General features: G+C 41.1%; 1 protein-coding gene across 1 annotated transcript in view; it reads left to right on the forward strand.

Moving 5' to 3' along the window:
• IQGAP2 (IQ motif containing GTPase activating protein 2) overlaps positions 1-25,138 on the forward strand; it is a 296,704-nt gene that overhangs the window by 132,333 nt on the left and 139,233 nt on the right. Inside the window, exon 3 of the mRNA XM_059418098.1 lies at positions 17,745-17,901. Within this exon, the coding sequence (XP_059274081.1) occupies positions 17,745-17,901 (157 nt within the window). The remainder of the gene's footprint in view (positions 1-17,744; positions 17,902-25,138) is intronic.

Below are 25,138 nucleotides of genomic sequence, written 5' to 3' on the forward strand. Positions count from 1 at the left end.
GGTCTTTTGTTCTTGTCCTTTTCTTCTGTTATTTTGCCAGAATAGATGGGCAACAGGGGATTTTGGAGTCAAGGAGAAATGTTCTGTGGCTTATGCCCAGTGCCACATTCTGCCTCTAGCTGTATTTCCAGAAATGAATGCAAGTGTTTGTCTTCCATTGAAAGCAGACTTTTTTTATTTTTGGAGTGTTATAGTTAGAGCTGTTGCCATGGAAATTGATTTATCAGTGTCCTGATGGTCAGCGGAGAAATGAGGAACTGCAGGTTCTCTGTGTTGAGAAGGATTTGTGGAGAGGGCCATCTGCTACCTGCTTGTGTGTCCTTTCTCTGCCACCAGGCCTCCCGCACGCACAGCACCACATGAATTGTGAGCCCTTCCGACCTCCATTCTCGGGGTCACCAGTAGCCAGTTGGTGCACAGCCCTGCTTCAGTTTGGCCTGGGGAGCATGGGAACTGGGAACTGAAAACATGGTCATGCGTCTGGAGAGAATGGTGGTCAGGATGCTGCTCCTACTGTCTGCTCCTCATTTTTCCCAACTGAAGGGCCATTAAAAAGTGTCAAGCTGCTTATAAAGATGTGTATTGGTGAAGAGGAGGTGGTGTGGGAGTGCAGCATGGAAGGCTTTTGCAAGAACATTTGTTGGATTCTTTTCATTCTCCTTTTGGTGACAGTGATTGATGGCATCTAGTGAGTCCCTGTTTGTCACTTCCTTGGTACCACTGGCAGTGGGGGTGGGGGAAATAAAAAATGACTGAGTAGAGGACACAGCTGGAGGGGGAAGGGATTCTGGGTAAGGTACTGAAATCCCACATCTGGCAGGTCAGTTTTTCAGTAGTGTCTAGAAGAACTAGTCCTTATATCTCTGTCTGATTTCCCGTCTCCAGGAGAGGGTTAACTTTGAACACAAGATAGGCATTGCTTAAGGGAAGGAGAAGAAAGGAAATCCACACTGGAAGCAGTTCGGGCCAGTTGTATTGATGTGTTAAAATATGGCCTGGCTTTAGCCATGACATTCTCTTGGTGTTCTAGAATGTCTATTTAACAACTCGACATTGACTATTTGGATAGAAAGTAGGAGAGGGTTGTAAAAAGAGCTGAGGGGAGAAAGGAGTTGTGGGAAAATAGCTAAGTTCACCATGGGCTTATTAACCTGGCTGCTTTCATTTTCCTGCAACGTCGAGGCAAAGAAACGTTGAAAAGTGCAAGAACAGTGATTATTTTGTGGTTAGGTCATGTGCACAGTGCCGACAAAACCAGGAAGGAGAATCTGCTTCATCAAGCCTTCAGTTGTTATTGGGGCCAAAATTTATGCGGAAGCCTCAGATGAGTGTTGATTTGCCAGGAAACGCTCCTGCCTAGCACTTGGAGTTCTTCTTTGCACCCCAGTTGGTGGTTGCCTTGCCCGGTGCAAGGTGTTTTGCTCTGCACGTGAACATTATAGCCTCATCTCACCTGTAACAAGTTCTGAGAAGCCAGCTAGACAGAATCCAGTATTTTAGTTCACTTTTCCATGGCACTTTGATTCGTTGGTTTTCCCAAAAGGTGACCTAAGCTCCAATATCTCCCTCCAGAGGACTTGGGACCTTATATGTACAGGTCAGTGTGTCCAGACGGCTTGGATGCATACGACAGACCGTCCTTGGAGAACACGTGGAATCCAATGGATCCTTTGGAACATTACTCTTGAAACTAATACTCACCTGCCTACATCCTTTTTCTTCTTTCTTATGAACAACTATTTCTTGAACACCTACTGCATGCCAGGTCCTTGCTCTTCTGGGTGACTCCACACAGGGTATCTGTTTTAGTTCTCAGGACATCTCTGTGAGGTCACTGGTATTGCACCCAAATTTCTGGAAGAGGGAGTATTGGTCCAGGTTGTTGGTTACCTTCCAAGGTAACATGACTAATGTATTGCAGAACTAAGTTTGCCCCCAGATTTTTGGGAATTCAAAGCCCAGGGATGAGCTTTACCTTACAGATGCCTCTGAAACTGAAAGTCTCTTCAGCCAGTCCCAAAGAAATCTCTTCATCTGGTATTAAAGCACGGGTACAGCTCACTTTGGGAAAGCCAGTCTATGAAGATCTGAGCTGACTTATTTTAGTTTCAAAGAAGGCTTCACCGTGAGTTTCTGCTTATGAAGTGAACATGGCCAGGAAGTGAGTGGGAGCCCTGTTCAGCCCATTCATCATAAATGATCTGTCAGAGCAGGGTGTAGTGTGTAGAATGTGGGCACTGTGGAGGTGACAAGCTGGACTGAAGTCTGTTTATTGGCTTCTTTTTTTTTTTTAAGATTTTATTTATTTATTGGAGATAGAATGAGAGAGAGAAAGAAAGAGCGAGCGCACAAACACAGGAAGCAGCAGGCAGAGGAAGAAGCAGACTCCCTGTTAAGCAGGGTGCTGGATGCCAGTCTCCATCCCAGGACTCTGGGGTGAAGACCTGAGCTGAAGGCAGATGTTTAACTGACTGAGCCACTTAGGCACTCTTGTTTACTGGCTCCTGTGAGCAAGTTCGTACTGAACTCTCCGAGCCTCTTTCCTGCTCTATCAAAAGGAAATAATACTGATCTCATCAGCTTAGTGTGAAAAGACATTCATGTAAGTGCCAAATGCCTGCTAAATGCTGAGCAGCATGTTACGCCTTGCGTTAGTCATTTGAGAATGGCATTGCCAGTCTCCTGGGAGTCCTCTTAGAGTGTAAACCAGGATCTCACACACATGTATAAGTATTTATAGAGCCTCAATAACATTTAAGTCTATAACTTGTGTAAGGTAATAGTGTGTGTTTGTGTGTGTGTGTGTGTGTGTGTGTGTGTGTGTATGGTGGGGTGGGGGTCATAGGATGGGCTGGGCTAGCTAAGGGGCTGTCACAGACTGACGAGAGGAAAAGGAATGTCTGATGTGGTAGAAGGCTGGCGTTCTTGCTGATGCAGGAGAATATGTGTGGCAGGGGACAGCTCGACAAATAGTGCTAAGGGACAGATGCAATCAGTGGGTTACGTTGGCGATTATGCAGGGGTGGTCCTGGGAGAGAGCAGTGAGCGGTACAAACCACGGTTGACTACCACCAGCAGGGCTTACTATATGCGAGGCACTGCTCTCGTGCTCTTCTATTAACCGACAACTCTCTGAAGCAGTAATACTATTAGCCCATGTTACCAGTTAGGAAACTGAGACACACACAGGTTAAGTGACATCACTACATTACAGGACAGGTAAATGGTAGCATTTGGGTTCAATCTCAGGTAGCTGGCTCTAGACTTATTGCTTTTAACTATTGTTCTCTATGCCTCTCAGGTACAAGGACCTTGCTCTTACAGAGTTTTCATTTAAAGTGGGTGTCAGTCAAACAAATAAATATGATATCTGCCACGTAGTAATAAATGCGGTAAAGAGAAATGGAAGTGGGTAAGGGGTTTTAAAGGATTTAAAGGGGTTTGGGATTCTAGCTAGTATATTTGCTTGGGCTACCATGACAAAATAGTTGTAGAATGAGTGGCTTAGCACAAATTCATTTTCTCAAATTCCTGGAGGCTAGAAGTTCAAGATCAAGGTGTCAGCATGTTTGGTTTCTCCTAAGGCCTCTCTCTTTGACTTGTAGATGGCCATCCTCCTTCTGTGTTCTCACATTGTCTCCCCTCTGTGTGTGCACAGCCCTAGTAGCTCTCTGTGGAATCTGCTCTTGTAAGGACACAAATCATTCTGAATCAGGGCCTGTCCTGATGGCCTCATTTTAACTTAATCTCCTCTTTCTCCAAATGTAGTCAATTCTGAGCTACTAAGACTTAGGATATCAGCAGAAGAATTTGGAGGGGACACAGCTCTGCCATAAGACTCCACCCTCTAGACCCCAAAATTCATGCTCTTCTCACATAGGAAATGCATTTGTCTACATCTCAGCAGCCCTCAAATCTTAATCACTCTAGCGTCAACTCTAAATCCTAGATCTCACCTAAATACTATCTAAATCCAGTGTGGGGGAGACTAGAGGTAAGACTGATTCCAAGGCAAAAATTCCCTTCCAACCATAAACCTGTGAGACCAGGCAAGTTACCTGCTCCCAAAATACAGTGTGGGGATGGGCACAGGCCCTCCCACTCTAAAAGGGAGAAACTAGAAAGAAGAAAGCGCCCATGGATCCTGCCCGCAGATCCCCAGCAAGTCAAAACCAAGCCAGGCAAGTTACATTAGATTTTAAAGCTTAAGAAACATCTGCTTGACTCATTCAGGCCATCAAGGTGGTGGCCTTGCCTTCCAGGGCCCCTGGGGCAGCAACATGGTCCCCTGAAACCAAGGAGGAGACAGAGGTTGGGCCTAGGGTGGGAGGGCAGCCCTGTCCATCTCTGAATCATCTTCAGGCTCATTCTTCCCATATCTTGTTCACAGCCAGGTGATTCTGTTGTCCCATCTGTAAAATCCCAGCCATCTGACAGCCTGTCTTCAGCTCTGCCTTCTTTCTTGTCATGGTCCAAGCAGGCCTTGTTCTGTGCTGGTGTCGCGCCCACCTGTACTTGTTCCTGATTGATGAGATCAATGAGGACCTCTCTCATGCAGTGAATATCCAGCCACACCCTTGGTGTTTCCCTCTAGAACACGCTTTCTCACTTTTTGCAAGGTTGACAACCTGGGAACTTCCCAGATCTTCAGGTTCTGCCTTCCTGCTTAACGATTCCTTCTTCAACTCCTCAGTTTCCTCTTGTGTTTTACTAGAAGCAGCAAGGCTCATCCAAGCGGTGCCCTTGATTTGTTGTTGTTTCGTTATACTCATATGAATGATGAATCTTGCTTTACTTTCCAGGCTTTGAAGCCAGATTGTTGATGTGGTTGGAGGTACATGGAAAGAGACATGACTTAATGTTTTTCCTTCAGAAGCAATTGTATTAGTTAGTTGTGTCAATCAGTAGGCATGTTTAAAAAAAAAAAAAAAAAAAAGCTTTGAGTGTTTTCTTTCAGTCTTCTCCTACTTCCATCCTCCATCACAAACCACCATTTTCCCCTCTACTCCCATTACACTAGCTTTTTTCAGTATTTTAGTGTTTGCTACCACAAGACTCTCTTTTGGCTCAAGTGGTCTGGTGTAATCAGCAAACCAGCTCTTGTTTTTATATATGCAAATGAGACAGGAACTTGAGAATATACTTTATTTCATTATTTTCTCTCTATGAAATAATATATACTTCAGAGAAAAAATGATACATAAAAAGAATCACATCCCTGCCAGTTAGTGATTACACAAGGAAAACCGCTCTTAATATTTTGCAATGTATTTTCCAGTCTGTGTGCACTTATTTAAATATATGTAATTTTAGATATAGAATTGTGAATTTTATAATACTGCATCCTGTCCTTTTCTCCTGCAATCACCACCAGTATTTTTCCATTTTCTTTTTTTCTTTCTTTTTACTTTACTTTTTAATTTTCTTAAGCAGGCTACACACCCAGTGTGGAGCCCTGTTTTTCCATTTTGTTACACATTTTTTGCAAGTATCTTGAGTGGCTATATAACATTGTAAACAAAGGTCAGAATATGATTTTGTTAGACACATGGGTTATTTGCAGGTTTTGTGTTAAACAGAAATCTTGGACCTTCACTGTATTTATTAAATTGTATTCACAAAGTAAAACATCTGTGTTATATTTTAAGTTTCTTCATGTATTCTTTCAAGAAACATATAGTATAGTGGTTAATGTACAAACTTCAGAGTGATCTTTGAATTCATACTTTGTTTTTCCCACTTATGTACAATCTTGGACACTATATTTCATCTTCCTTGGTATCTGACTCCTCATGGTTGTTGTTGTTGTTTCTTTTCTTTTCTTTTCTCTCTCTCTCTCTCTCTCTTTTTTTTTTTTTTGTGACTCCACATATTTTTAAAGATGATAACTCAGTGTGTTACAAGAACAGTAAATGAAACTTTATGACCCACGGTGCTCAGAACTCAGCAGGTGTGTGATAATTATTTAGTATTGTATCATCAGATTGCTTCTGAGAAAGTTTGTACTAGTAGACTGTAACTGTTTGAACATACTGGGGGGAAGATTTTGTATCTCAGAATATGCAAGCATGTATATTGGACACCAGTAGATGGTAAAAAACAGTGGAAAGTTCTGAGAAGGTGTGTCTTGTGCCCCCCCCCACTCTTACTCTGATCTCTGGATCTCAGAGGCTCCAAGGTTCCCAAAACTTGTTCTCAAGTATATGTGTGTATTTTTTTAAGATCTTACTTATTTAGTTAACAGAGAGAGTGAGCAAGGGGAGAGAGAGAGAGCACGCACATGCACAAGCTGGGGGAAGGGGCAGAGGGAGAAAGAGAAGCAGGCTCCTTGCATAGGGCTCGATTCCAGAACTCTGGGATCATGATCTGAACCAAAGACAAATGCTTAACCAACTGATGCCCCTCAGGTATACATATATCTTTAATCCCCATGTTAAAAACAAGTGTATGTTTTGGGTTAGATTTTTTTTTAACTTTATAGGCTCTTTGCTTTATGGAGTGCTTACCTGCCTAGAAATTTCAGAACATGTAAATGTCTTTTTTGTGTTTGTTTATTTGTATGTGCCAAGCCAGCCATGTGTGCAAGCATGTTGTACGATCTGGGTAGGTGGTTCACTGGGCCAAGCCTAACACAAGTACAGTAAAGTCTAGTTGGTGCCTGGCGTTAAGAATGGTCAATAGAGCATTTCCATTTCTAGGTGTATAACCAAGAGGAATAAGCAGCTCTATTCTATGAGATAATTTACCATTTTTTTCAAAATCTTCAAAAATTAATCCATACCTGTTAGAAATGGTGCTCCAAAGTTTACAGGCTCTCTTATATCCATCATTGTCTCAGGCCAGTCTGCTTAATTTCTTTCTTTTTTATCCCACATCTAAGGAAAAACAGGAAAGGAGAGTACCATTCATACACTCAGTATCCTTCTCTAAGAAAAGACTCACCCAAAAGATTCTCTAAAAAAAAAAAAAAAAAAGTTTAAAGAGAAGGGAACCATACATGTAACTTCTGAGTGCCAGCTGTCTGCTAGAAGCTGTCCTGGTGCTGTTTTATTTACTCCACAAAACAACTTGGAACCCTTGGTTTCTTAACATCATTGATTACCTGAGACTCTTTGCTCTGTAAGCTGAGGGGCTTTGCCTGATCCACCATTTGAAACAGTGTCTGGAAAGTAGCAGAGTCTCAAAAATAGTAACTGTATTAAATCTCTCAAGATTCTACATCTGGTAAGGGAATAGACCATATTCAAACTTGAAGCCATCTAATAATTGTGGCTAATGTTTGCTGGGTTCTAACTTAGTGCTGGGCACAGTGCCAAACATTGTAACATATGCTAATTAACTCCATCCAAATAGCCCCACCACCACCACCACTGAGGACAGGTACTTTTAAATATTCTTGTTTAAAAATAAATAAATGAATGAATGAATGAATATCCTTGTTTTAAAGAAAGGTCACTGGTGTAGTGCTGAAACTAGAATTTGAGCCCAGACAGTGTAACCCTAATGCCATGGTTTTAGTCAGTAAATTGTACTGTGTCTATTAGTTGCCTGCTGTTTCATTGTATGAAATGTTGCTAATAGCTATTCTAGAACAAAGGGGTTTTGTGGCCCAAAATTTAGGGAAATATTAGGTTAAAGGAAGTTAAACTTGGTTTCCTACTTTAGGAATTCCCTGAGCTTTCAGCATACTATTTCCACTTAGGAATCTTCGAGACAGGATATAGAACGCAGCATTTTAAACCTAGTTGGTCCCCCTTTCCCCTTAGGACACTGTTAGTATCTCCTCAAGCCAGCATTCTGTAGAACGCTGTTGGGGAAATACTTGCCAAACTCAACAGATTTTGCTGTATTCTCTCCCTTCTAAAGAAGAGAGTGAGAAATGCATCCACTGAAGTTGGTTTCATTCCTGTTAGACTGTGGAGTTTTCTATTGATTCTTCTCATGGTACTCCACATCTGTATTTTAAAGAAAATAGAGTTGTTGTTTTTTTTTAACATTTCATGTCACTTTCTCAGAGTGAACTAAGTAAGTATTGTATGAGAATAGGATGGACCCACCTTGCTTTTGCAGTGTGTGATTCCCTGCATCCCTGTTCCCCCGAGCTATTAAGGCTGTTGGAATTGTGGTCAACATTTTGCATCAGCCTCCAGCAAAGAGGAAGGTTGGCCTGAAACCTCAATCCAGGGACGTCTGGGTCATTCAGTTGGGCAAGCATCTGCCTTTGGCTCAGGTTGTGAACCCAGAGTCTTCAGATGAGCCTCACATCAGGCTCCCTGCTCGGCGGGAGACTGCTTCTCCCTCTCCCTCTACACTTCTCCCTGCCTGTGCTTGTACTTGCTCACTCTCTCTCTGACAAATAAATAAATAAAATCTTAAAAAAACAAGAAAGAAAAGGAAAAGAAAGGAAAGGAAAGGAACAAAGAAAATAAAAAATGCAGTCTTCCTGAAGTTTTACTTCCTATTGGCACAAAAAGGTGACCAGTTGTACTGTATGTATAAAAATATCTGGTCTTTGCTTTTACTCTTAAAAAAAAAAATACCTACTAAATCGATTTTCAAAACATTTAGGGAAATAAATTGACTTATAGTACTTGAAAGTTCATGAAACAGAACATTGCAGTGAAATAATGTTTGTACAGGGGAAAAGCACACACTTTCTGATTTTTTGGCCAGCAGTTGTACTTTTGGGATATTTCTTCCATACAGTGCTGTATGATAGAGACCAAGATTTATAGTTGGCGATTTCCTGAATAACAATTCAGATAGCAAATGCCTCAGTGAAACAACTTTCATATGTTCCGTAAGGCACAACGTAACACAGTAGAATGGATCATTTTTCTTCTGGTTTTTACAAAGGTTTTTAAATTTTGTTTTTTGAGTCTTTTGCAAGCAAAAATGACATTTATATCTCTTTTTTGCCTTCACCTAGAAAATAAAAATAAAAAAAAATAAAAGATAAGGAGAGGCTGCTTGAATGAAAAAAAGGAAAGTTCTTTTAACTTCTCATTTCTCTGTGCCCAGTGAATGATCTGAACTTTCCCTACAGAGAGAAGGGGAAACAAACCCACAGATAGAAAACTAGTCCCTTTATCCTGAAAAGGAAGATGAAATTCTGTAACAACTCTTCAGATACTCATAATAGCTTCAACTTTTGCTTTGCGCTGAGACATTCCCATGCTGGTGTTATGGTTCAACAGGAGTAATCAGTAGACAGCGTGGGAAGAAGCAGGAAATGCAAGGGCAACAGGGAGAGGCACAGACCAATTCTGGTTTTCATTTCTGAGGGTTTTTAGGTCGGTTTTTTTGAAGACAGGCTCTTGATGATATAAGGCCTTTGTAGCTTCATTTCGTTTGTACGTACTGTATGTCCTACCCATATGTAAATCATCCATGTATAGCTCAATAGAAGTCTAGAAATAACTTTTCTACATTTGCAGTCAATTGATTTTTTTTAAAAGATTTTATTTATTTGACAGAGAGAGATCATAAGTAGGCAGAGAGGCTGGCAGAGAGAGGGGGGAAAGCAGACTCCCCACTGAGCAGAGAGTCCGATGTGAGGCTCAATCCCAGGACCTTGAGATCATGACCTGAGCCGAAGTTAGAGGCTTTAACCCACTGAGCCACCAGGTGCCCTGATCTTTTTGTTAATAAGGATGCCAATTTAATCGGGGGAAGCCTAGTCTTTTTTTTTTTAATTAATTTATTTTTTATTTTCAGCATAATAGTATTCATTATTTTTGCACCACACCCAGTGCTCCATGCAGTCCGTGCCCTCTCTAATACCCACCACCTGGTACCCCGACCTCCCACCCACCCCCCTGCCCCTTCAAAACCCTCAGATTGTTTTTCAGAGTCCATAGTCTCTCATGGTTCACCTCCCCTTCCAATTTTAACAAATGGTGATGGGACAACTATAAATCCACACGCAAAAGAATGAATTTGGACCCTTAGCTCTCAGAATTTATAAGAAATAACTGAAAAATTGATCAAAAGCCTACATGTGAAAGTTTAAACTATAAAGCTCTTAGAGGAAATGTTTGTGACCTTTGAGTAGGCATCAGTTTCTTACAGATGATGCCAAAAGTGCAGGCAATGGAGGAATAAATGGGACCTTGTCAAAATTAAAACCTTTTTTGTTGGTCAAAGGACAACATCAAGAAAGTGAAAAGACAACACAGAGAGTAAAGAGAGATATTCAAATCATTTATCTGATAAGGGACTTTTATACCAAATATATGAAGAACTCATATAACTCCATTTTAAAAAGACAAATAACCCGAGTAAATGGGCAGTAATAATAATATAATTATTATTAATCAAAAAGACAGCTAAGTGTGGGCAAGAATGTGGAGAAATTAGAATCCTCTTACATTCCTTGTGGGAATATGAAATGTTGCTGCTGCTCTGGGAAACAATCTGGAAATTTGTAAAAAGACTAAGCATAGAGTTGCTTTACAACCCAGCAATTCCACTTCTAGGTGTATATCCAAGAGAAGTGAGAGCCCATGTCCTTCTGAAACCTTCCTTGTACACTAATGTTAGTACACAAGTTAAGCATTGTTCCTCATGGCCAAAATGTGGGGAAAACCCAGACGCCAATAAACTGATAAAATGCGATACGGCCATACTGCAGAGTATTACTCAGCAATTAAAGGGAATGCAGTACTGATACATCATACACCATAGATGAACCTTGAAAATAGTATGCTAAGTGAAAGGAGCTAGTCACAAAAACCCAGATATTGTAGGATTCTCTTTACGTGAACATACAGAATTAGCAAATCAATAAGAAGTTCATTAGTAAATTGGGAGTAATGAGATAGATGGGAAATGACTATTAATGGGTATAGAGTTTCTTTTGGGTGTGATAAAAATATTCCAAAATTGATAATGATGATGATCTCACAACCATATAAATGTTTAAAAAAGAAAAATAACCGTATAAATGTTTTTAAAATGTGTTAAAAATGTTCCAAAATTGATAATGGTGATGATCTCACAACCCTATAAATGTTTAAAAAAAATCCCTATAAATGTTTAAAAATCATTGCATTGTACATCTTAAATGGACGTGTGTATGGCATATGGATTATTTCTCAATAAAACTGTTAAAACAAAATCATATTACATAATTACCCTGTCATACTGAATTCCATTATAATTTTAGACTCACAGACTAAAACTCAGTTAGAGTTTTAAATGACCCATTCCAGTCCATCCAGCTACTGTTGGCAGAGACAGACTTCCTGAACATCAGGCCAGTTGTCTCTCCATTGGGATCATTAGAGGAAATTTGACCCTGGTAGACCCTAGAAATCACACTAAAGATTGGTATTGGTTTGGCTGGATAACACTGGCTTCTGCAACAGATAAGCCCCTGAGTTGAGGTTGACAGTGGAAGTGTAATTCTTGCTCATGTGAAGTTCAGTAATGTAAGACAAGGATGGGGAGACATAGTTATTCAAGAAACCAGGCTGATGGGAAGGCTCCTACTTTCCCTTTCAAAGCTGCCATCAGCTTTATTTTATTTTTTTAAAGATGTTATTTTTCTTTTATTTCTTTATATATTTTTTAAATTTATTTTTAATTTATTTATTTTCAGCATAACAGTATCATTATTTTTTCACCACACCCAGTGCTCCATGCAATCCGTGCCCAGGAGGTGGTACCCTGACCTCCCACCCCCCCGCCACTTCAAACCCCTCAGATTGTTTTTCAGAGTCCATAGTCTCTCATGGTTCACCTCCCCTTTCAATTTACCCCAACCCCCTTCTCTCTAACTCCCCATGTCCTCCATGCTTTTTGTTATGCTCCACAAATAAGTGAAACCATATGATAATTGATTCTCTCTGCTTGACTTATTTCACTCAGCATAATCTCTTCCAGTCCCATCCATGTTTCTATAAAAGTTGGGTATTCGTCCTTTCTGATGGAGGCATAATACTCCATAGTGTATATGGACCACATCTTCCTTATCCATTCATCCGTTGAAGGGCATCTTGGTTCTTTCCACAGTTTGGCGACCGTGGCCATAGCTGCTATAAACATTGGGGTACAGATGGCCCTTCTTTTCACTACATCTGTATCTTTGGGGTAAATATCCAGGAGTGCAATGGCAGGGTCATAGGGAAGTTCTATTTTTAATTTCTTGAGGAATCTCCACACTTTTCTCCAAAGAGGCTGCACCAACTTGCATTCCCACCAACAGTGTAAGAGGGTTCCCCTTTCTCCACATCCTCTCCAACACATGTTGTTTCCTGTCTTGCTAATTTTGGCCATTCTAACTGGTGTAAGGTGATATCTCAATGTAGTTTTAATTTGAATCTCCCTGATGGCTAGTGATGATGAACATTTTTTCATGTGTCTGATAGCCATTTGTATGTCTTTATTGGAGAAGTGTCTGTCCATATCTTCTGCCCATTTTTTGATATGATTGTCTGTTTTGTGTGTGTTGAGTTTGAGGAGTTCATTATAGATCCTGGATATCAACCTTTTGTCTGTACTGTCATTTGCAAATATCTTCTCCCATTCCGTGGGTTGCCTCTTTGTTTTCTTGACTGTTTTCTTTGCTGTGCAGAAGCTTTTGATTTTGATGAAGTCCCAAAAGTTCATCTTCGCTTTTGTTTCCTTTGCCTTTGGAGACATATCTTGAAAGAAGTTGCTGTGGCTGATATTGAAGAGATTACTGCCTATGTTCTCCTCTAGGATTCTGATGGGTTCCTGTCTCACATTGAGGTCTTTTATCCATTTTGAGTTTACCTTTGTGTACGGTGTAAGAGAATGGTCGAGTTTCATTCTTCTACATATAGCTGCCCAGTTTTCCCAGCACCATTTATTGAAGAGACTGTCTTTTTTCCACTGTATATTTTTTCCTGTTTTGTTGAAGATTAACTGACCATAGAGTTCAGGGTCCATATATGGTCTCTCTACTCTGTTCCACTGGTCTATGTGTCTGTTTTTATGCCAGTACCATGCTGTCTTGGTGATCACAACTTTGTAGTAAAGCTTGAAATCAGGTAACATGATGCCCCCAGTTTTATTTTTGTTTTTCAACATTTCCTTAGCGATTCAGGGTCTCTTCTGATTCCATACAAATTTTAAATAGGCTCCACACCCAGTGTGGGGATTGAACTCACAGCCCCAAGATCAGGAGTCATGTGCTCTATCGACTGAATCATCCAGGTGCCCCTCACCATGCCCTGAGCTTTAGTATCCTGCTAGCACACTGCAGAGGAGACAGTGGAAGTTCATTTATGGGAAACTTCTCTGAGGCACGCCTAGGGGCAATGCACATCACTTCCTCTCCTCTTCTGCGGTCACAGCCCAGCCATTTGACCCGACACAGATACCTCGGGATGGGAAATGTTGACCCTGGCCAGCAAACACTCCCAGCTCTCTCCCAGCTTCTGGGATGAACCATTTGGTACCTCTGCTCCAGGTTATTTTCTTATACTCAGGAAAGGTGGATTGAAAGGATTCTCAACCCACATGACTGTGTCCTAGTTTAGAAGTTTGCATATTATAGTTTGTGCTTTGTTATGAGCTTTTTTAATACTTTTGTAACAAGGTTAAGTTGCCAGTCTATCTGATTTTGGGGGCAGAGTTTACCACCTGTCCCAGAAGAGTAGTCTTGCTATTAGTCAATTGTTGTTCATCATCCACTAATTAAGAGGAGTTTCCAAGTAGTATATTTTAAAGACTCTTTGAGATCTTGTCTAGGCTTAAAGGGGTTCTCTAGGAGATAACTCTACCTGGAGAGGCTTTAAGTTTTTTATGCCCTCCTTAAAACATACCCTGCTTGAATCCGTGCATGAAACAGCACCGATAAGAGGTAGCCTGTGCCATTTACCATTTATTGTTTCAAGGCAGGTGACAAAGAGGGAATTCTAAGAGGATAAATGAAACCCCAGGACATTTTACTCAATTTTAACAGTCCCTATACTCTTCTCTGACCCTATACTGAAATAGTGGTAGCACATCTCTCCTACCATGGAATTTTTACTCCTACTCTGGAAGTAGACTAGGTGAGTCGTGAGAAGTTCAAAGTTAAAATTGGAGGAACAAAGTCTCTGGCAGCTTTTTGAGATCTTTCAGTTACCAGTTGTGTGGCCCAGAGCTTTTCTGAGCCTCAGTTTATCATCTAAAAATGGTGATCTTAGTAACACTCTTCTTTATGAGGGGAATTGAGGATTAAATGATAATCCCCATGAAGTATTAAATACAGGTTCTAGCACAAAATAGTTATCATTGGTGATAATAGCTTCATCATTTAACATTCAAGGAAAGGAAAGGAGATATCCCCGTTGATGCTTAATGTTGCAAAACTGTTCCGTTGATCTCTCTTTGGCAGTGTCCTGAAGATTTTATGATGCAACTGTGATGCTTGTAAAAGGTTTTCTTATGCACTCAGATTCTGTCATTAAATAACAATTTACAGTAGGTTAAGCATCTATGTTCAGCTCAAGTCATGATCCCAGGATCTTGGGATCGAGACCTGGATTGGGCTCGCTTCTCAGTGGGCAGTCTGCTTCTCTCTCTGCCTGCCTCTCCCTCTGCTCGTGCTCTCTCTCTGAATAAATAAATAAAATCTTAAAAAAAAATTTATGAGGTACCTACTATGTGTAAACACATTTTCCAGACACAAAAGGGGTTAATTATAAAGTGGAAGAAGAGATGGCCTTTGCCTTGAGTAGTTCATAGTGTCATAAACATTAGCAGTGGCTGGATTTTAAATAGGCTGTAGCTGACCCAACTTTTGGTATCAATAGTGTTTGAAGCCAGCGGCACATATTCTAATACAGACAGAAATAAGTATGATTATCTTTTTAAAGTTATTTTTTATTAACATATAATGTATTATTAGCCCCAGGGGTACAGGTCTGTGAATTGCCAGGTTTACACACTTCACAGCACTCACCATAGCACATACCACCCCCAATGTCCATAACCCAACCACCCTCTCCCTACCCCCCTCCCGCTGGCAACCCTCAGTTTGTTTTGTGAGATTAAGAGTCTTATGGTTTATGTCCCTCCTGATCCCATCTTGTTTGATTTTTTCCTTCCCTACCCCTCGACAACCCCCCCGCCCTGCCTCTCAAATTCCTCATATCAGAGAGATCATATGATAATTGTCTTTCTCTGATTGACTTATTTTGCTCAGCATAATACCCTCTAGTTCCATCCACGTCGTTGCAAATGGCAAGATTTGATCATCTTTTTTTTTAATAATCCCAAGTCCAAAGTACCATATTTCAGTTTTATTTTAGCTTCCTGCCCTTTGTTCCTTATTGTCAGTTTATCCCCATCCTCTACCATTTGTCAGTTTACCTCTCATCCACCCCTCACACATATACTCCAATCATGGACTGTTATAAAGCAATTACACATTGCGAGAAAAACAGTTTCTTAAATTTCCAAGCTAATTATTCAAAAGCAGATTGTGTTTTAATATGCACTAGCATAATGCTGTGATTTGTAGTTTACTTAGATTAGGAAATAAGCCTCGCACAGTGGATTTTAACTTGCCCAGATTTTTTATTTAAAAAACATTATTATTGATTTCTTTATTTTTTAAGAATTTCTCAAGTCTATGTACTCTTACTTCAGTGATCTGAAGCAAGGCTCCTATAAACAAATATCCTTTACACACCTTGTACGTGATCTATGAAAGCCAAGTTCTCCTTCTCGTTTTACCAGTTCCTTATTCTTCGAGTTTCACCGTCTTCCTAGGATCTCAAGTCTGGGGAAAATCTGATCATCCCATCCTTCTCATTCTCTATCCCTTGGGCAGAGGAGAAAACAGGCCCCAAGAGGTCATGGTGCATACTTGGGATCACACGGGTAATATGGGCCTGAGTCCCCGTCCAGAGAACTCTCTTCACACAGACCCTCGCCCTGGCTGGCATTATTTTCCTTTCCTCTGACCTCCTTTTCTAAGCTGTCACCAAGTCCTGTTACTGCTTCCTCAGCGTGTCTCCTAGCTTCCCTCCTTCCCACTGCTTCCTATCTAATTCAGCCCCCCAGTTCCTCAAAATGGAAAAGGCCTGAAAGAGCGCTTTGTCTCGGGGCATCCATCAGACAAGATTAATTTTCTCTAATTACCGCTGTCAGCGTGTCACTCCTTTGCTGCGAGGCTGCCAGGAGCTCCCTGCTTCCTGTGGCAACAGAGAACAGCACTGCTCCTGGGTGAGGTCTTCCAGATCCCAGCTTTTATATATATTCAGCTCCATTTCCATTCCCCTCCTGAGCCCCAGAAGCCCAGAGTCTGCTCTGCATTTTCTCCATGAGTTAGTCCACGTTTCCTCTATGCCTTTAGCCTGGCTCACTCCCCAGTTTCTGGTACCTCTCTGCCTTTGCAGATACTCCCATTTTTCTAGGCCAAATCCAGGTCCCATCATCTTTGCAGTTCTTTCCCTGATGATCACCCAGTTACCTGCCTTTATTCCCAGCCTTCCTCTTAAGCTCTGCCATGTAGCACTGGGCATAATAAGCTTTCTGATGTGGTCCTGTGGTCTTTCCTTGGAATCTCATTGCCTTTTCAATTACATCTAATGCTCTTGGAAAGCAGCTCTTAACATTTCTATTGTTTTCATCTATCCCACATTTTACGATGCCTCGTAAGTGGCCAGTATTACTGTTTATATGGGACTCTCTGAGCTTTTAAAAGCTGTTGTCCAGTGCTATAGCTCTGGAGATACGTTGCAGTGTTCACTGCTTGGATCAGGATTGGTGGTTAATATTGCAGAACAGTGTCCTGCCGTGCTGGATGCTGACAGGATGAGCTACAGATGTGTGACTGACCCTCAGGCAGGGACCGGCCTTAGAGAGGTGGCATTCACACTCATAGTTCATGGTTTGTGGATCCGCAGCTGGGAGGTGAGAGCTCTTTCACTAAACACCAGCATACCTGCCTCTTGGATTTACAGGAGGTAATAGTTATTTGAGAATGGATAGGAATAGCATCATCTCCATAATTCTGGCAAATTCTCAGCATGCCAATGTGAAATGTGAGCTGGCTCAGTCTCCCCTCCCACTGTGTGTCCTTGAGCCCACAATGACCTTGGTGCTCTCTTTTCTACAATATTGGCACAGTGTCCTAAGATTTAATCTGATCTTTTTCTGAGATATTTGTTTCATAACTCAGTAAATATTGCATTTTCCCCCCAAAAGTAAGAATGTTGTAATATGTCCTTGGTATTAAAAAATGGAATGTGTATTATTTGAAGAAAACTTCCTGAATTTTTGACGCTCCTTTTCCATGCCTTCTTCCCTTTTCTGGTAGTCATTTCTGGACTGAGGCAACTGCAGATTTTACAGTACCTTGGGCTCTGCTTTCCCCGAGGCATCTGCCTCATAAGTATCTCCTCCACTCTGGGTTCATAAACTTGGAATTATTTTTTTCGACAATGTCAGCAGACTAATTCCACCCATACAAAATGGTTTGGCCATTTTCCTCTTTGGCACAAAAGAGAATTGGCAGAGACCCAGACAAACATGGAGTTGACAAGCTCTGGCGTGGAAGTGAGTTCAAGGGCTCTGGGCTTTGAGTCTGCCTTCTTCATCTCGTATTCTGAATCCTTGCCCACCCAGAAAGTCCTCTCTTCCCATCTCAGACAGCTAAAGATGTTTCAGATCCTGCTCTGTTTGTTAATTTCTCCAACACACGTAGCAAGATGCTGCGTTTCTTCACCTACACGAAGTCACCCAACTGGAATTACTTAAAGGTTTTTTTCTCATCCTTCTAGGTGGATGGAAGTCTGCTTAGTTGAAGAATTGCCACCAACCACTGAACTGGAAGAAGGGCTCCGGAACGGCGTTTACCTTGCCAAGTTAGCCAAGTTCTTTGCCCCAAAAATGGTATCAGAGAAAAAAATCTATGATGTGGAACAAACGCGTTATAAGGTAACTAAAATCTAATTGGTTTTGGCTTCCATCTAAAAGTAAAAGTTTGGTATTTCATTTCCTTTCCCTGCTTTTACTCTTATTGTTTCTACAAAGATTTTGTGGAGTAGTGGGGAGGGGGTGTCCTTGGTCTTAGAAGCCTGCTAATAATCATTCCCGAGGCAGCAGCAGTTTTAGAAGCAGAATGTTTCTATTTCTGGGCTGAGGCTGAGACACGTCTGATTTGTGGGGCTTCCCAGCCCCCTTCCATTATTCCTTCATGGAGGTCATTTTTATTAGCACCAGTAAATGTAAAAATGAGGGCATTTTACCCTCCTCCCCCTTTTTTTCCCCACCACCGACGCAGTTTATTACTCCTCTTGTTCTCATCAACGAGTAAATTACCCCGCTGGGACTTGAACTTGTGGCCGCAAAGAGTTAGGGCCAATGTGATCAAATGAGTAGTAACATTGAATAGTCAGGTAGGAATTCTGTTCCACTGAATGTTTAAAACAACATAAGACTAATTTTTTTTGTATGAAACTTGTTTTAATTATTTCATGGCTAATTTGGGAGGACACATGGGGAGAAAACAAAACCAAAATAAACAACAGTCTTGACTTGACTTTAAAAATGATTATTTTAGAGACACTTGTCTAAGTATTTACAGATATATCTAGGATTTGATCCAAAATAATCAGAAGGAGGATGGAGAGAGATTTGAGACTGGTCATGAGTTCATAATTGTTGAGGTTAGGTGATGGGTACATAGGAGTTGATTATACTACTTCATCAACTTTATGCTTGACATTTTGCATTAAGAAATGCAGGAGAAAAAGAAAACCACCAACCTAAATGACCCTCCATTAGATGTGTCTTCAAAAGGGACTTTTTAAGTGTGTGTTATTCTCTCCTGGTGTAAGTGATTCTTATGCACTTTGGGTCAGGATTTCTAAAGCTTTCATGAAATGTGATTCTTTATAGTCTTAATTTATTGTACAGTTGACCCTTGACCAATGAGCAAAAGTTTTTTAAAATGTGTATATTTAGGGACACCTGGGGGGCTCAGTTGGTTAAGCATCTGGCTTCAACTCAGGTCATGGTCCCAGGGTCCTAGGATCAAGCCTGGCGTCAGGCTCCCTGCTCAGTGTGGAGTCTGCTTCTTCCTCTCCCTCCGTCCCACCTCTTCCCACTTGTGTTCTCTCTCTATCCCTCTGTCAGATGAATAAATAGAACCTTGAAAAAAATGAGAAAGTAAAAGGTATAATTAATTCAGAGCAAACTTTTGAGTAATTATTAGGCTAACCATAGACAAGAGGAATTGAGATATCATTTATGAGTCTGTTTTCATATTCTCATCTAAAAGATAACCGAGTAGACATTTCTGCCTTGGATAATGTTAGGAATGAAAATGTTTGTGTTTGTTAAAGTACTTTTGTGTTGATGAAGTCATGTGTTCCTCCCTAGAGTCTTAGCTCATTATTTGAGCTTTTCATAAGACTTTACTGAATCAGTGATCAAGTCAGGCGAAATTATTTTAACTTTGAAAAATATTTTTTTAGTACAAAAAAAAGTATTTATATCTCCACAACACAAAATAAATGAATCTGTCCACATTTTATAACCCCATTTTTCTTTTTTCATTGCCTCTATAATGGTTATTACATGATCTAGCCCTATTTCTAGTAATAGCCGTGTAGATTTGATGACAGAGTTCAAGTGTACTTGGGCTAGGCTCCAGCCTGTCCTGAGAGGAGGCTGTGGGTATTTTGTTCTGTCAATGCCAGAGATGAGACTCTCAGAGCGACAGTGGATGGTGAGCTCCAAGGAGGAAGTGGGCCACCTCTTTTCTCTTCTTGGCACATCATACAGCTTTGAATGGAAGTGCCCCCAGCTCAGCTGTGGACCCCCTCATGGCAAGTCAAACAGGTTCCATTACCTCCTGGCATCAGAGAACATATTATTTGAATGAATAGCAACTTCTCTTTGGGATGGAGACAAGGGAAATATTTCCAGTTTCTTGTTACGAAATGAAGTACCTGTGGAGCGCAGGCAGGTGATAACATTCCCAAACAAAATACTGAGACGGAAGGATTGTGTTTACCATCTCTGCCCATCGGGTCCTGGAAGACAGATATGCAGAAGAAGGGATGGTGCCAGGTGACGGGCAGAGAGAAGGGAGGTGTAACGGGGGGAGGGGGTGGTGCCAACTGGGATGTGGGAAAAAGTACAGGACCAATGGAAACTACCCCTCTCTTGGTTTGCTGGACAAAAGAAACCTTTTCCCCTCCTTTATTAAATCTTGGAGAATGCCTAATGTCTTGGAAAGAAAAAAAAATTTTTTTGAAAGAAAATTTTTAATGAGTTGCCATGTAATCATAAAATGTTAAAGCCATTTCATTCATTTTACAAAACTGAAAGGAGTCAAGTATTAGTGAACAGAAGATGAAGCTTCCTGTTCTTGGCATCCTTAGGATTAAAGCCCATCCTCTGGTCCTTTACAAGGAGCATGGAATTGTGGGACTGCTGCAAAGACAATGAGACACAAGGGAATCCTATTTAACCCAGCCCCAGCCCCTGTATACGCCATCTGGCAACCATGAGTTCAGTGAGCGTGGGCTCTGACAGCAGGGTCTGCTTAGACTGCAGCCATAAAGTATGACCTGCCTGTGAGGCAGTGTGTCTCTGAGGCATGAGTTCTGTCCCTGAGCTCCAAAGGCCTCAGTTTGGGCAATAATGGCTCTGAGTTAAGCAGATGGGCGCTTTCAATGCTGTTCTCATCCTCTTTGTCTGCCGGCTTAAGAACAACCCTGGTCCCTTGTTAATTTAAGGTCAGAAAGATGTCCTAGATATTAGAGTTAAATCTTCTAATGACGAATATCCTTTCCCTGGCCACCTCTGCCTCCCACTCCAGGACCTAGTTCCGGGACCTTGTGACCATGCCGTATGTGTTCTGACTCCTGATATGGTCCCTCTTGGATACATCATGGTGTACTGTAAAGAGTGCCTTGTCCTGAAAGCGGGAACCATGCATTTCATCTTTGCACTGTCCTCAGTGAATGGTGAAGTGTGTAGCTCAGGGTAGGTGCTAGGGAAATAGCTATTGGGTTTAAAAAAAAAAAAAAAAAAAAAAAGAATGAATGACAGTGGTTTCAAACAAGCCAAAAACTCCATTTTTTCTATGCTTATTTGATATATTTTCCAAATATCAAATTTATTTATCAGCATTTAGAATGCTGATTCTAAAGTCAGCATTCTTCAGATGTTTACAATGGATGAAGAATTTGAAATCTGTCATCATCCAAGTATGAAGCTAAAATGTCCTGCAGGACTACTCGATGGGTATGTGTAAAAATGTGGACCCGTGGGCCCACCCCAGACTACTGAGACAGGCAGAATCTCCTGGCCAGGGACCCAGGAAGCTACCCTCTTAACAATCAGCCCAGGTGATTCTTTTCTCATGTATTACTTGCGTTTGAGATAATCAAGCATTATCTAATGGTAGGCAAATAATATAATAAATTTTAATAAAGTTTAGAGGGAAAGAAGGTGAAGTTTTACTATGATAGAAATACGTAGAGGGTAGAATTCACTTATCCATATAGTGCTTATCAACACATGCCATGGGCCAGTGTGCTCAAATGGTAAGCAAGGCAGACATGATTTTGTGGCAGTTAGGGTTGGGGAGACGGACTTTAAGTAAATAAAGAGTTGTGGGTTTAAACAGCGATGAGTGTATGAAGGAAGACATTAAAGCCAGTGTCACTGACAGATAACGATAGACAGAAGATGAGGTTTCCTGAGGAAACGTTTACCTTTGAGGCAGGAAGAAGGAGAAAAAGATCATTCATGTGTAGTTTTAAGGGTGGGAAGCAGAGAGGACAGTCTGGAGAAAGGAGCCTGTTTTTGAGAGACCTGAAGGAGAAAAGAGCTTGGACAAACAGAATGGCTGAAAGCCTGTGGTGAGGGACAGTGGTGAAAAATTGAGACCAGGATGGAAGATACGTGACTTCATCATAAGTAACGACAAAGGAAGCCATTGTAGTGTAAAACAGAGGCATCCTGGCTTTACAAAGATGCTATGTGAAGAATAAATTAGAAGACGAGGGCGGGGGCAGGCCCATGAGGGGATAACTCAGCACAAGCGACAGGTGACAGTGGCCGGTATAGACAAGAAGTAAATGGATTCAAGAGGGAAAACAGCCTAGAGAGGGATCAGAAATGGGTGGAGGGCCATGAACCGAAGAGGGACAGTGGGGTGTGACCAAGGAGCAAGTGCCAGGTCTGAAGGGGGTGGAGTGGTGAAAAGGCCAGGGCTTCCACGGTGAAGGCTTGGAAGATGAGTGCGTGTTCCCAAGGCGGGTGAGGTGGGCAAGGGAAAGGGGAGGAGGGAGGACGAAGGACACTCCTTGAGCTTGAGGAGGCTCAAGAACAGAAAACGGTATCTTTCCAGGCAGTACGTTGGTAACTGTAGACGTAAAATAGATGTTGACTGCTTAGGTGAGCCTTAGGTGGGGAGAGCATATACAGCAGTTAGTAGTGTGAGCTGTAGAATCAAAGTACTTCAAAAGCTGGCTTCCTTACTCACTTGGCCTCTGTGAGCCTCAGTGTCCGCCCCTATAAAAGGGGGATAATAATAGCAACAACAAAACAATCAGTTTTTGTAGAGATATTGTGAGGAAAATACGTGATCATCTATGCAAAGCACGTGGCACAATGTCTGAGGAGGTGAGTGCGCTGTGAAGGTTAGAGGTTTGGTTGTAAGGCTCTGTGCGCTGTAAATTGAGTAGGTTATTTATTTGGACTTGGAATCCGGAGTCCTACAACCTAATCTTGACCTGAGCTTAACCAGTTAAAGCAATTCAAGTATCTTAAATACCTGGACCCTGCTGTCAGTTTCATCCTCTACAGAATAAGCAAATCAGAATAATTATCATCTTCTAAGCCACCTCATTGTTCCAAAGTGCTTTGATTCTCTTGTGTAAGAAGGCACACAAGAAGACTTCAGTAATTCCTCATCTATTCAATTTAAGCTACAATAACCTTATTTGTTGGTGAAATACCAGAAGAAAACCAACATGTACTTTCTAGTCCAATTGCTGGACGAAACTAGGTGGATGGACATTAACATCCTTTGCCTAAATAAGACAGTAGACATGCCGGCTAGTCTAGTATGAATATGTAGGACTGGTGAAAAAAAATAGACAAGGTGAAAGTAGTTATCATGGACTAAGATTATTTTGGACTAAGATATAAGAATGTTTAGAAAACTGATTTTGTTCTAATTGAAGTAAATTGAAGACGTTAGTAAGTATGTACACCTTACAATTCTGAAGTCAGCATTCCTCAGATGTTTAGAATGGATGAAGGATTTGAAATCTGTCATTTAGTTTACTGCAGAAATAGGACCAAGATAACCTCCCTTTCCTTCAGTGGCTCTTACATGGAGCCCTAAACGTTTTTCTGACCGTAAGGTGCATAAAAGTTGCAAGCCTGGCCTTACAGCATGTAATAATTATAATAGCAAATATTTGTTGCCTTCTTAGGTGCTCTTTGCAACTAACTGCTCTATGTGTATTCTCAATTCACCTCCTCAACTCAAAGCAGCATACTATAGACCCATTTTATGGCAGAGGAACCAAGTTTCAAAGAGATTTGTAACTTTCCTGAGGTTACCTAGCTAATAAGACCACTGAATGAATGGGGGGTGGCTGTTTCACAATTTGTATTGTTGAAGCCCACCAGACAAAGACTGCCTGGAAATCAGCCTTCAAACAAGGGTCAAACAAAATTAGGTTTATTTAACTTGTTGTGGCAAGAAAAAAAAAAAAAAAAAAGACACATAACTCTGAGACTATGAGCAGGAGAGAATAGTGTAGAGTTGGGTTTGTACTGGAGATACTAGTATGGATTTAGGGGAAGCAAGGACCAGTTAGCTTTGGGGAGTTGTCAGGAAGCAGGATCAATTTGGTGTTTCAGTAATTCTTATCTGGGAGGGGAAAAGATAGAAGGGGACTGTCAGCCATCAAAACAGTTGCTCTTCTTAGTTGGAAAAGCGGGACATTTAGTTACTTTGTGGTGCCTAGGGTCCTCTTCTCTGTCTTGATGTGATTGTGGATTGTTCCCGTCTTGTGCCTCCATGGTCACAGAGTGGCTGTGTCTGAGAATTATTTGTATTCTGTAAAAGTTGTTGATGCTGAGTCACGCTCAGCCAGTACTGCCTGGCTCTTGATTCTCTGGGCTCCCTCCTCCTTCCCCCTCTCTTCCCCTGCCTTTCTTCCCTCTACTTCCCTCTCCCCCATTCTTTCCTCCCTCTATTGATTTCATAGTAACGGCTGATTTTTTCCATCCAAAGAATAATCCCACCATCATTAGGTCCTATGTTCTGTCCCTGGAGAATGTTAGCCCAAGGAAGCTTTTCAGATTCAGAGAGAACTCATCTTGAATCTCAGCTCAGCCCTTCAATACCTCTTTGGCTTAGGCACATTAGTTGATCTTTTTGGCCTAGTTTTCTTCATCTCTAAAAAACTGGGAAATGATAATTGCCTTGCAGAGTGTTTTAAGAATCAGAGATAATTTACATACAGTGCTTGACATCCTGAGTTCAGCCTGACCACTATTAAAAAGACATAAACATTGGTCTAATGTTAATTTGGTTTATACTTTTAAAGTGTAAGTCGAACAGCCACAAAATATTTTCTCTTATATAAACTATTTGATTGTAGAAGGTCACAGAAGATGGGAAAAGCCAGGCTTTTTGAACATGATTCTCTACTATTGGATATTATATAATGAAACTTGCTGTAATTACTGTTTTTACATATATTAAAATTTTAAACTACATAACATTATGCTAGACTCATTTAACAAATTAAAAATACAAGGTAGCATTAAAGCTCTCAATATTTCAGTACCTGATAAAACTTGATGAGATACAGGAAAGGTTACCACAGTTACAGACTGTTGGGGAAAAATGGCGGCTGAGGAAGGCTGTAAAGAACTGTGGAAGACATAGAAAGCCTGTTGTCAGTGTATGTGTAGGAAAAGGTCTTGTAAAACATTTCCACTGAAGGTTTTCTTTTTACACAGGAAAAAATTAGGGTTAACTTATAGGAGGAGGAGATACCGAAATTACTCCTGAACCGTGAGATGGGTTTTGTTTCCATTTTTTTTTTCTATATTTTTCTATGTTTTCCAGGTTTTCTACAGAAATCCTATTCATGATCAGAAAAAAATGTTTTGGCAGAACCAGAAACCG

Source organism: Mustela nigripes, chromosome 12 (assembly GCF_022355385.1).
Source record: "Mustela nigripes isolate SB6536 chromosome 12, MUSNIG.SB6536, whole genome shotgun sequence".
In the NCBI taxonomy this organism is placed as follows: Eukaryota; Metazoa; Chordata; class Mammalia; order Carnivora; family Mustelidae; genus Mustela; species Mustela nigripes.